The sequence below is a fragment of the Schistocerca cancellata genome, chromosome 5, assembly GCF_023864275.1.
Source record: "Schistocerca cancellata isolate TAMUIC-IGC-003103 chromosome 5, iqSchCanc2.1, whole genome shotgun sequence".
NCBI lineage: Eukaryota > Metazoa > Arthropoda > Insecta > Orthoptera > Acrididae > Schistocerca > Schistocerca cancellata.
The window spans coordinates 93,069,558-93,083,066 of NC_064630.1; the positions used below are offsets into that span (position 1 = coordinate 93,069,558).

At 37.8% G+C, this 13,509-nt stretch overlaps 1 protein-coding gene across 1 annotated transcript in view; it reads right to left on the reverse strand.

The window, feature by feature from the left end:
- Window positions 1-115: 115 nt before the first annotated feature.
- LOC126188229 (proton-coupled amino acid transporter-like protein CG1139) overlaps window positions 116-13,509 on the reverse strand; it is a 133,320-nt gene continuing 119,926 nt past the window's right edge. Inside the window, exons 8-10 of the mRNA XM_049929781.1 lie at window positions 12,426-12,604; window positions 6,488-6,660; window positions 116-1,601 (exon numbers count right to left, since the gene is read on the reverse strand). Coding sequence (XP_049785738.1) covers window positions 1,339-1,601; window positions 6,488-6,660; window positions 12,426-12,604 — 615 coding nt within the window. The 3' untranslated portion in view covers window positions 116-1,338. The remainder of the gene's footprint in view (window positions 1,602-6,487; window positions 6,661-12,425; window positions 12,605-13,509) is intronic.

Below are 13,509 nucleotides of genomic sequence, written 5' to 3' on the forward strand. Positions count from 1 at the left end.
ATATTTCAATTATGGCAAGTAATATTACCTTCAGCTTTCTGTTTATTTATATTTATTTTTTAATTTACCATCAAAGATGAAAATTGGAAGGGATGTATGTACATAAAACATTCAGTGCAAACCTAAAAAATATATTTAATAATCATTTTACTGTTGACATTTGTGTACAAGCAGCGACTTGCCTCTAGAATCATTATTTAATAACACATCTCAACAATTTTGTATAAAAATATTTCTTAGTGACTAACACATGAAAATTTGGAGATTTGTAGTGTGTGTTGCAAAAATAAATATTTTTAATTCACATAAATATTATCACAAAAATATCAATGCTGAGAGAAGTATGCAAATGTACCATGGAATAGAAAATTATGACGTTGAGAATTGTGTGTAAATGCAGTTTTAAGATCTGGTCCTACATATGAATAATGCAAAGTCAGTACAAATAAACACTTTTTATTTATCAGTTCATTCACTTTCCTGGATGTCCAATAACTATCCAAAAATACTCCCTTGGAGATGAGAATACTGTGTGGTGCACAATATGACAAATACAAGTCAGTATTGACAACAGATTCATCGTATGAGATCTTCTTTGTCGCACCAAAACTGTCCATGTAAAAATATACAGAAGCAATTTCAATTTATTATCTAACAGGTACTTATCACATTCCATCAGATACAAAAAAAGCTGTATCTGATGCCTAACTTACATAACATCACACTCACTTTTTATGCATGTATTTGCTTCGGGCTATCTTTTTTCTTTTCAACCTCACCTATGGCACCGGTTAAGAAACACATTTATCTTTAGGTAAACATCACAGCAGAGCTAATACTGCGCAAAAGTGACTATCATAGCATATGAATAAACTCACTGCTATGAAAAAGCTAAAATCAGAATACTGCACAGACTAGTCTTGAAATAACGTAGAAGAATCTCATGGTGCTTCTTTCACTACACGCAGCTCCGTCTTGGATGTCCACACTGATCTTCATATCACTCCACATGAACAGCTGCAGTACATTTGTATCCTCAAAGGGCAAGTCAATCTCTGCCTAATGGCCATTCTTCTCAGAAATTCCAGTGTCCCTTCTGCACTTGGCAGTGGTTGTTGTCGATGTTGTATCTGAGGTTGCTGCTGCAAGCACATGGTAATTACAGCCAGTGACCTGACATTCTATGTAGAAAAACCCCACACAGACAGACCACTGGATCAGAAGTTGGGGTAGTATTACCATCAACAAGTGCAGCAGAAGGCAGAAAAGGTCCTTGTTTGTCCCTGGCACCAGTGGGAGAAGGTGACATCACCTGGACTCTCCCATCATCACTACCAATCACACTTCAACTTCCTTCAAATGTCCATGCTCGAAGGATTCAATCAGCGACATGAGGGAGGCATAGGTCCCAGTGGCAAAGGCAGCAAGACCCACCAAGAAGATGAATGTGTTCTTGATTATGTCAAACCATGAGATGCCGTGCTCCCAGCGATAAACTACGTCGATGAGGGCAGGGAAGAGCAGGGCGAGAGCACATGAGGACACGGCACCAATCAGTGAGATGAAAGCACCAAGGTTGGGCACCACTTCAGCCAACACAACTGTGGGGAAACAAACAGAGATTAATGGGACATCTTCAAGTATGCAAGGGCTTTCCTAATATAATAAGCAGCTGATGATTTGACTGCTACTGGAGGAATTATAAAACTTGCAAATTCAGTGCTCTGTGCATATTTTACAGGTGATAAAATTTTAAATATGCAGTATAAATGAAATATTGCTTATAATGTAAGTGATTGAACAGATAAAAAAATCTACTTATGAAGTGGCAGCAGGAAAATGCACATATGAAAAGGTATTACAGTTTGCAAGCTTTCTGAGCCAGTGGCTCCTTCTGGCAGGAGTTGAATGGGAAGGTAGGAGGGTGAGGGAAAAGGACTGCTGAGGTTTATAAAAAGAGGTAAAAGACACAAAAGTCACCCAAAACCTGTGTCAGAGGAGACTTAATGGATGGGATGAGAAGGAAAGACAGACTGTTGGGGACTGCATTGAACACGTCTCCTAAGAAGCCTAAGAAGCCTGAAGATGGTCTAACAGAACACCAAAACTGCTTGGATAAATAAATTAAATTCAAAATAGACAACTGCTGTTGTTTTAATTTTCCTTTCATAAGGGAAATATGTCCATCTGAATGCCTTCAAAATACTCCAACATCTCTTTTTCTGGTCTTATGAGTCTTATACAAACTATGTTTAAAATAAGCAAGCAGCATAATTGTTTTACAGTACACATCAAATCTTTGTTCTTGCGGTAATATTCATTAGTGTCATTCTTCTGAAAATCTTTGAATATTTCTGTAACATTGTTGTACTGACAGATAATGGTAGATTACAGTTCTACAGTTCTAGTAAAAAAATATTGGAATGCAATTCATTTATAACTGTTTATCATTCAGCACTCTGTTTGATGAACTTCAAGGTGTAGCAAGAGTAGTTCATGGCTTTGTCACGAGACTGACACTCTTGTCTATCAGAGCACCACAACCCAGTATCTACTGTTAAACTCAGAAATGAATTTGCTGTTAAAATTGTAACAGTATAAACACTAAGACGCATTTGAAATTATTGATACTGTAAAATAAGCAACTTACTACATGGTATGGAGCATTGTAATGTATTGATATATTTATAATGCAATCACTATAAAAATGTATTTTGTATAAGCTGTGAGCATGATTTGCAGGCAACAGCATTCTCTGTGCTTGCTGTGGAGGAGGATGGATGACCAAGGACTGCTTTCACTACAAATGAAAGGTGAGACTGGCCTTGATTTCCTAGCTGCAGGGAGGTGATACTGCTACCATACATCCAGCAGTGTAAGATGTGTAAAGGTCACTCTTCTATCAACTAAACTGAAATCTTAATGCAAGATTTGGAAGAAAATGACTACCTTGGTTTAATGTCTGTGGTTGACTAGGAGCCTCAAAAACTAGCTTCAGTTAGCAAAATTAAATCGTGTTGGCTGTTTAGGTGATTGAATATTGCATAACACTGAAACATTCTTTCAGTGCAATTTTTCAACTGGCTTACTACATTCATAACAGGAACATTGTCTCAGCTAATTACCCTATCATGTTGTGCTCAGATATTCAGTATCATGTGTGTAATTGCATATGGATCTGCTGACATGATTGAGAGTATGAATGCTTAATGTCTTTTTCATAATGTTTCATTGTTTCTGTGGGAAACAAGACAAAATTCAGTGGCCATTTTTCTATAGTTTTATTGATTAAGTCTGATGCCGACAATCGACACTGTTTGAACTTAACCAACTCTCCTAAACTGTGAGTCAGCATGCTACCACTGTACTGAAACTTGTGAAGATGGCATGTGGTGCAATTAACAAAAATAAAAATTTGAAAATATAATACGATAGATAAAAAAATTACTCACCATGCAGTGGCAGGAGAAAATGCAGTTCATTTTTAGTAAGCATATTTAGAACTAGGATATCAAACTGTCCTATGACTCTATGTATGCCTTTCATCCCTTCCTTTAACACAATGTCCTGAGCACACTGAAAACTTGAGCAATATTCTAGAAAGACCTGACCTCTTTAAGGATGTCCACATTGGAACTTGTATCAGTGATCATGGCGCAGTTGTGGCAACAATGGTTACGAAAGTACAAAAGACAACTAAAACAAGCAGAAAGGTGTACATGTTCAGTAAACTAGATAAAAACTCAATAGAGTCACATCTCAATGAGGAACTTGAAACTTTCAGCTTGGACCAGGAGCATGTAGAGGAACTATGGCTCGAGTTTAAAAGATAGTCGACAAAGCACTGCATAGAAATGTATCTAGTAGAAGAGTCCGTAATGGGAGGGGATCTCCATGGTACATGGGCACTATAAAGGAACTTCTAAAGAAACATAGATTACTGCATAATAGGTGTAACACAAAACGTAATGCAATAGATAGGGACATGCTGAATGAAATGTGTTTGGCTGTCAAGAGAGCAATGCACGATGCCGTCAATGACTACCATAACAGAATACTGTCAAATGATCTGTCACAGAACCCAAAGAAATTCTGGTTGTATGTAAAGGCTGTCAGTGGCACCTGAGTTAGTGTCCAGTCTGTAGACAGAGAGACAGGAAATGAAATTGAGGGTAGCAAAGCAAAAGCTGAAACACACAACTCCATTTTCAAATGTAACTTTACAAAGGGAAACTGAGAAGAATTACCCCAATTTAATCCTCGTACCACTGAAAAGATGAGTGAAATAAGTATTAGTGCAGATGTGTTGAGAAATAGCTGAAATCATTAAAACCGAACAAAGCTCAAGAGCCTGATGGAATCACCAAATGAGTATGGTACAGTGGTTAGCATACTGGACTTGCATTTGGGATGATAATGGTTCAATCCCACATTAGGTCATCCTGATTTAGGTTTTCTGTGATTTCCCTAAATCACTTTAGGCAAATGCTGGGATGGTTCCTTTGAAAGGGCACGGCCAACTTCCTTCCTCATCCTTCCCTAATCCGATGAGACCGATGGCCTTGCAGTTTGGTCTCCTCCCCCAAATCAACCCCCCAGCCTGATGGAATCCCTGTCAGATTCTATACTGAATTTGCAGCCAAGTTACCTCCTCTTCTATTCATAATCTATTGTAAACCCCTTGAACAAAAAATTGTGCCCAGTTCTTGGAAAAAAGCACATGTCACTCCCGTCTCTAAGAAGGGTAGCAAAAGCAATCCACAAAACTACTTCCCACTATCCTTGACATCAATTTGTTGTAGAATCTTAGAGCATATTCTGAGCTCAAATGTAATGAGGTATCTTGAACAGAATGACCTTCTCAATGCCAACCAGCATGGAATCTGAAAACATTGATCATGTGAAACCTAATTCACAGTTTTCTCGCATGGCATACTGAAAGCTTTGGATCAAGGCATTCAGGTAGATGCTGTATTTCTTGATTTCCAAAAAGTATTTGACTCATTGCCACATCTACACTTATTGTCAAAAGTTTGATCATATGGGGTATCAACTGAAATTTGTGACTGGACTGAGGACTTGTCAGTAGGGAGATCACAGCATGTTATCTTGGATGGAGAGTCATTGTCAGATGTAGAAGTAACTACCGTCGTACCCCAGGGAATTGTGTTGCAGCCCTTGCTGTTCATGTTGTATATTAGTGACCTTGCAGACAATATTAATAGTAACATCAAGCTTTTAGCAAATGATGCAGTTATCTGTAATTAAGTAGTATTTGAAAGAAGCTGCATAAAGATAAAGTCAAATCTTGATGAGATTTCAACATGGTGCAACTTTCTTTCAATGTTCATAAATGTAAAATGGTGCACTTCACAAAATGAAAAAGAAAGAAAGAAACATAATATTGTTTGACTGTAATATCAGTGAGTCACTGTTGGAATCAGCCAGTTTGTACAAATACCTGTAGAGATACGAAATGGAATGATCACATAGGCTCAGTTGTGGGTAAAGAAAGTTTCAACAATTGGCTTTAAATGATTACTCTAGGAATGTATTACAAGCCCCTACATGTTGCTCACATAGGGATCATGAAGATAAGACTAGAATAATTACTGCATGCACAGAGGCATCCAATCAGTCATTCTTTCTGTGCTGCATAAGTGAATGGAACAAAAAGAAACCTTAATAACTGATACATTGGGATGTACCCTCTGCAGTGCATCTCACAGTGGTTTGCAGAGTATAGATGTAGATGCAGAACAAGTTGCACTGGATGATTTTAATTGCTCTCATTTATAATTTTCCAAGAATTCACAAATAAATAGGCTTTCACAGCTGTATTTCCTAAAGTTGATTCATGTTTCTTCACAGCACTATGGACAGATTCTAAATTAATGTGGCTGAGTTCAGTGCCATATTATCACTATTGAACTCAGATGCCACTGGATTTATTTCCCTGTGCACAATACTGTCAGCAGCAAACAACCTGAAGTGCTGTTCCTACAATCTGACAAGTTGTTTATGTGTGAAGAAGATGTAGTTGCACCATATTCCTCTCTTGGTGTTTCTGGGGAACACTCAGCAGCCAATATGCTGGACTAAATTGTGTTAATCAAACATTCTTTGATGAACATAAACTGCAATGCAGATTGAGATGAAAGTACATGTTTAGATAAGTTTAATCACATCCATCTGTGAGATCATCAATATGGCATATTTTTGATCAATTTTGATGTGTCATTGACACCAAAATATCAAGTGAATACCTTAAGAGTTAGAGTTTTCACTACTTCTTTTTTACACAATATCCATGAGGGGATGAAAGGTTCCATCCTCAAGTTACATTCTTTATATAGTTTAATATTAAGAAACTGAAATCAAATATACTATTTTAGAAGTATAAAACTCAGTACCGATATTATGTTATGGACTACCAGTTGACATTGCTAAAGAATTGAATTTTTGAGATGAATTATGTGATACTCACATGTCAAGATGACCACCATTGTCCTAAGTGCAAGTTCAACAAGCACTGGTCTTCGGAAGGGCCCAAAACGGCTCACTACTCCTGACCACATTATATGCAGTGCTGGGTACATCTGCAGTGCAAAAGTGAAAAGGATTCCTAGGGCAATCACCACCTTTATGCACTGTGACAGGCTGCAAATGGAAGGAGACAGGTGTCAGTATATAACTAGGATAAAACATAGAATTTTTAGTAACACAAAGGGCAGTCACTGAAGTCAAGCACATGACAGTAAAATGAAGTATGTGAGAAAAGTGAAAAGTGTCTGGAATGCCACTACACAAAAGATTCTTGTGTCAAAAATTCACTTAGTTGTCACTTGGGCTAGCAATCATTGTAAAATTTTTTCCTCCAGTAAACAGACTACATCATTAAGATGATTCTCAGAATTCTTCAGAATACTCATTCACTGTTGTCGTAACTACATCCATGAGCACAAAAACATTTCCAGCCACAGATTTGTAAAAGATGTTAAACAGGTGGAAGTCAGATGGTACCAGATATGGTGAATAATCACCAACAATCTATACTTCATATTCCTTGAGGTACCCAGTACCAAAGTATCTCTGTTATGTCCTGCAACTACATTGTTCTAATGAAAAATGTTTTTTTTTTCCCCTTTTGCGATCCAACATCTGCTCATTTATGTTGTCATTTGGTTGTTCCAAGTAATGTGCTTAACATTTGCTAGTTATTGTTTTTGCCTCTACTTATTGTTTTGTCCTCTACTGGGTGATGGTGGTGGTAGTGATAGTAGATTTGACCACATTTACAAGGATGTTGAACTTGTCATGATAATACAGTTTATGGAAAATAGAATATCATTCACTTAAATGGCATTTACATTCTTACAGATCTAGTTTGTCAAGTATGGTACAGGTATTTGGCCATGGCCTTACAGGAGAAAGCACCCTGGCATTTGCTTGAATTAAACATGATTGGATGGGGGATTAGAGACATCCTCTTCCCAAATACAAGGCCTGTCTGTTTACAATACTAAAACCCCATTCAGTTTATAAATTTGTATCACAATGTAAAAAGCAAGTTGTACAGTATTCATTCATTTCTCAGTGCCAACCACTGCACATGCTACACACACTATCAGCTGATATCAGGACTACAACCATGACATTTGGTTTTCACTTTGCAGATTGCAGCTTCTCATTTGCTTGCCTAACAACATGAGTTAATATCCCTCCACAATGAGTCAGATGTTGAGCTCAGAAAGAGAATGATGTGACAGAGTATATATAGTGTGAGTGTATGCTGTGAAATGACAAGTGTTTTATTATTATTTACTTGTGTTACATTTTTTACCTAGCCCCTAATCAGTGTAACCTCTCACCGTAGAGAATGCATTCCTTAATTACTTTTAACTGGTGTCCAATCTGAAACTTTATTGTCTTTGTCTTTAAGAAGAGACATATTTCCATAGTTTTACAAGCCACAGTTCATAATTCATCCTTGTAAAAAGTCTGTTACTGTAGCATCCTGTTTTGTTGTAACATGTTTACAATATATTCTGTCACCCACTACACTGACTGCTGTTGTGTTTCTAGCAAGAATCGATGAATTGATGTCTCATCCACAATAACAAATCTGCACACTGAATCAGTTAGATTGTTTCCAGTATGACTCAAATATTGCTGAAAAATTTGTTTTCTCATTTACTGCTAGTCCACATGAGACAAAAGCAACACCCATCCTGCACGAAACTTTCTGGCAGGTCCTGGTAAATGCAAAATGTACCTTACTCATTCTCCTAATTTTCTCATGGTGTCTTTTATTCCATATGCATTTAATTACTGATTGTTCAGTATCAAACTGTGTGTTTCATGTGTGGTTGCAGTTTTAGGGCCTCCTGCATACATATCATTAGCACTAGAATTACTACCCTCTTTGAATTTGGCCCTTGATATATCTCAGTTGATTGGGGGGATATGGGGGGGGGGGGGGGGGGAGAGGAGACGACTCATCACAAACATTCAGAAATGTGTATGAATTTTCACTGTCAGTAAATTGACCATAACAAAGACTTTTATCACTGGATGGTACTATGATGATGAAGTATTCATTTGAACAAAACCTACACAACATTGGCTATTAAAACCAAAACTTTTTTGTACATCCAGTAAAACCTCTTTTCACATGTAGTTTGCACCATTGACATTTTGTGCAATCTATGTGCTAAAGTCCTCTGTTATGTTCATTATCTTCCATCTGCTGCCTATAATCCTTATCCTCGAGTTTTCCTCAGTCTCCCTTGTCCTTGTCTTTGTCGTTGTCTTTCAGAGGGGACACAGTTCCTAGTTTTACAGGTGGCATTTCTTACTTCATCCTTCTAAAATGTCTCTACTGCAGCACCCTATTTTGTTTATGTTTCTCATAAATTCTGTCATCTTCATTATTTTATTTATAATTGTATTTGGCACATACTCCAACCACAATACTGTGCTGCTCCCTCTCACTTCATCCATTTTAAGACTTTGTAATTTTCTCTCTTGTTTTTTGCTCATTTCCCATCGAACCAAAATGCTGTACAAGCCTTGATTCTATTGGCATTGTATACTCCTGTCTTCCACTCTGTTGTGAAGCAGCATACTCAGTGATGAGTGATCTCCAATGTGATATAAAATTTGAAACATGTTGCAACTTCAGATTTTCAAGTATTAATTTTAAAAACTCCACAATCAGGCACTGAGGACAGCATGATGGTGACCGGCTACCCATGTCATCCTCTGCCATATGGTATTATCTGGATGCTGTATGAAGGCTCATGGGCATCAGTATAATATACTGCTCTCCTGGTCATTGTCAGCTTTCCAAACATTGGAGCTGCTACTTCATATTCAAATAGCTTCTCAGTTGGTATCATGAAGCTGAGTGGATCCTGTTCCAGCCATCTTACAGAGGAAAAATCTGTGGCAGTTACATAGGTGGAAGGTGTTCTCTTATAACCCTTTGAAAAAAGGGAAGACAGGGGGAAGGGGGGGGGGCGTTGGTTAAATGCTGTTACAATACTCTTATAACCCTTTGAAAAAAGGGAAGACAGGGGGAAGGGGGGGGGGGGCGTTGGTTAAATGCTGTTACAATATCAAGTGTGCCAGTTGAATCCCAGCTGGCAAGAATGCTGAATGTCCAAGTAGTGCCTCTACCACATTGTAGGAACTCTGCTAGAAAAGCTTGGTCTGATGTCCGTGAAAGCAAAAGCCATGTACTTCCTGAGAAATATCCTCATTCAGTCCCCAAACAGAGTGATAAAAACTGAGTTTCTGATACCTCAGAAGTGGTACTTCTTGGCTGAGGGAGATAACTCTGGCAGAAAATTCAGGGAGTCAGAAGGTGAGAAGCGCACCACCTGATCAGCACATTAATCCTCACTTACAGGGGGAAAAAGTACAAAATGGAAAATAGAGTTAATATATGTAGACTTGAAACAGCAAAGGACCATATGGTGTACTGCTTCATGGAAAAAGAGAAGGAGCTGGTGTTGTTGGCTGGTTCTTGACCTGTGGGCATGATCATCTATCATTAGCTCACAGGCTAACTGCTTCCTACCAGAGCCACTGCCACATGTTTTTGCTGAGTCATGTAAAAACATCTGTACCACCAACAATGTCAACCACTCTGATCTGAGAGCGACTATTCTCACAGAGCAATGTGCAATGCTATACGTAACTTACAACAAAACTATATATCTTAGTTTTAAAACTACATTGGATGTCATAAATCAAAGAAAAAAACAAAAAGGTTACACCGATTAGAACAGATTTGCAAAAGAGTCCTTTTACTAACAGAGATACTAATTTGTAAAATACTATGTGACAAATATATTCAGTGGACATATGATGGAATAGATAGACAATGCTGCCCCACTGTACATGTTAGGTTGCTGATCATTGTTTATGTGGTAAGGAAAGGAACTTTCAGTACAAAAGAGCACCTTGACAGTGACCAGAAGATTGCAGTAAAGATTTCAGAGTACTTCTATAGCCCTCAGAGACCATGGATGTTGAAACAACTGGAGATCTGTGTGACCAACATGACAGTCATATTTGGTGTATCATTCCTCAACCACACATCAGCTGTGGGCAGCGTTTTTCATACCACAACTCTAGATAATGCTGGAAACCAGTCAATAATTTCCAGTTTGTAAACGTCTGGCACCTGAGGTGATTTATGATGGCCATTGAGTGCCTAAACCAGGATTTCTGGACAGCTGTTTAAACTCTGCTCCTTCTCAAAACAAGATCGGTATCTTAACCAACTCCTATATTCACTTCCTCTTCTTTCTTCCCTTTTATCCCCCTGCACCTCCAGTATTCTTTTCATATTGTCTTTCTTCCACTCAAACTGTTTCCAGAGTTGAATAAAGGTCATTTCTAGACTTGTCCATTCATTACAGTCTTTACCTATATTAATCCATGCCTGCCCTGCTTGCTTTTTTATTTACTTATTCTTCTTTCATCAGATCACTGTCACCGTCTTTTCTTCTCTCAGGAGTCAGGCAAAGAACTTCTTTGCCCTATCTACCGTCCATTTTCATGGGTACATGTCCTGCCCACCTTTATTTCATTTTCTTTTCAGTCATAGCTACATTTTCTGGTCATTTCTGTTTGTTAACCATTATTTAATTCACAATGTGCATTCTCCTTTGCTCAGTGTGCAAACTTTTTGTGTTTGCCATATTTCACTGTCACATGTCAGAACTGGTAACCAAATGTAATCCTATTTGATGTGTTTGTGGAGTTTCACTGTTTACAGTTTATAGCTAGTTATTGAGGATGGAGCAAAACTTGCAGAAATGTGTGTAATGTTTGGGAACAAATATATAAACTCATTATTAACTTGGTTGCTCAAACCACAGAAATATGACCAAGGTTCTTGACAAAATTTTTCACATAGTGGAATCTGAGATGATAGCGTTGGATCAGATGGTGGAAGATTCATCAAAAAGCACTTGTTAGTTTTCTCATCAAACCAACAATTTGAAGAATGCACCACTTATTAAAGAACCATTCTCTACTTTCACATCTCTGTTTGTATTTTACCAAAACTTAGCACTGAAAATAAAAAAGCGAAATGAGAAATGTGTCCCTATAATCCCGAATCATTGACAGCATGTTTGTGTTTACCATTGAAGTAAATTACCAGTGTTGTATGATGATAATGCACTTAAGATATTTGGACTGCAAAATATAAAGAAAACAAATTCTGGGAAGGAAGATTACAGACAAACATTAATGCACCAATATAATCTGGAGGCCACACTGCTTGTTTGGATAACACTGCAGTACATTGTAAGGATTGTAAAGTGCTGCAGTTGGATAGTGTTGATAATGAGCTACATACAATAATCAAAAAGTCCATGGTGCATTGCTGGTTTGTAGTGTCCAACGGTGTCCATGAGACACTACGAACTTGCAGTACTTCAGTAGACTGTTCAATCAACCAGTACTTCAGTAGACTGTTCAATCAACTGATATGTCAAGAGAAACTGAAGAATCACATTACATGTATCCATATGTTACAAAACTTAGTCCATGTGGTGTACAGTTGAAATGCAAAAACAAATACTAGAAAAGCAGATTGGGTGATACAAAACAATCCTGTACTGTAACAGCAAAGCTGGTCTGAAGGAGTCATGTAATTACAACATACAAAGGAAATGGTAATATTAAACATTACAGAAGTAGGTTATTTTGTGTAGAGAAGTAATTAATCATATACTGGTCAACTGATATAAGAAACTCTCAATATATTGTGTACCTGGAAGGAATTTTTCAACTTCAAATTATCTCCCATGCATCCTGGTTTAAAACCGAGTACCAGAAATAATAGTCTTCTAGCAATAAAACAGTAAATAAGTGAAGAGGTGCATTTGATGTACAGTACTTACATTTCATCTTGTGGCAAGTTCAGGGTGACTGATCCTTTGACATCATCACCATACTGGAGATAACCCAGGAAACCAACAGCCACCAGAAGGGAGCAGACAATACTCATGCCCACATTGAGCACTCCAAGAGGCATCGAGAACTGGTGTGGCTTCTTCATCTGCATCTGCAGTGGAAGGATCTGTGGAATGGGTAGATGCTGCTTAAGAATCATTGTGATGGAAAGCTTCAAGTCCTCTATCATATGACGTAATATGTCAGTGTAGTTGACACACTAACACACAACTTGGTTCATGTACACCAAATTAAAGAAACAGGATTCTGGAACATTGTCTGTACAGGATGTCTTCAGAAGTGAAAACATCTGAAATCAAAACAGAAAGTGGGAAGGCAATAAATGACAATTTCTGTCAAAATAATTTCAATGACTTGGCTAAAAATAGACATATTGCCATTATGTTGGTCTCCTTTTAAAGGTTAAGGCCGAATGTTTATACCATTGTTGCTCAGGTATTGTTCAGGCATTGTGGATTTTGAATGTCACATATTGCCATTATGTTGGTCTCCTTTTAAAGGTTAAGGCCGAATGTTTATACCATTGTTGCTCAGGTATTGTTCAGGCATTGTGGATTTTGAATGTCACAAACTGAACTTCTGATTTGGACCATAAAAAGCTGTCATAAGCCTGAGGATTGGTTTGAACACCACAGTGGTTTAATAGGCATGGTCCTACTGAAGGTGGTATGACCTTACCCCCTCTGGTCCTTAAACGGACTCAACCAGGCACTTATAGGGAGAACTACAGTGTAGGAATAAAGCCAAGCAGTGGTGCATCTTGCCATTTTTCACATTAACAAACATTGCCAGAGTTCATAAAAATGATAAGTGAAAAATACCAATCCTACAACTGACCAGGTGTCAGACCTGAGACCCTTTGATTGGTAGTTTGCAACTTAGTCAATGAGCTACACATTTGGACCTTATATATTCAGAATGTATACAAAAACAGATATTATTCCAGCCTTCTGAATGGCATGCATCAGCCAAAAATTTACTCCACTCTCTGTGGAATCTAACACTGTTGAG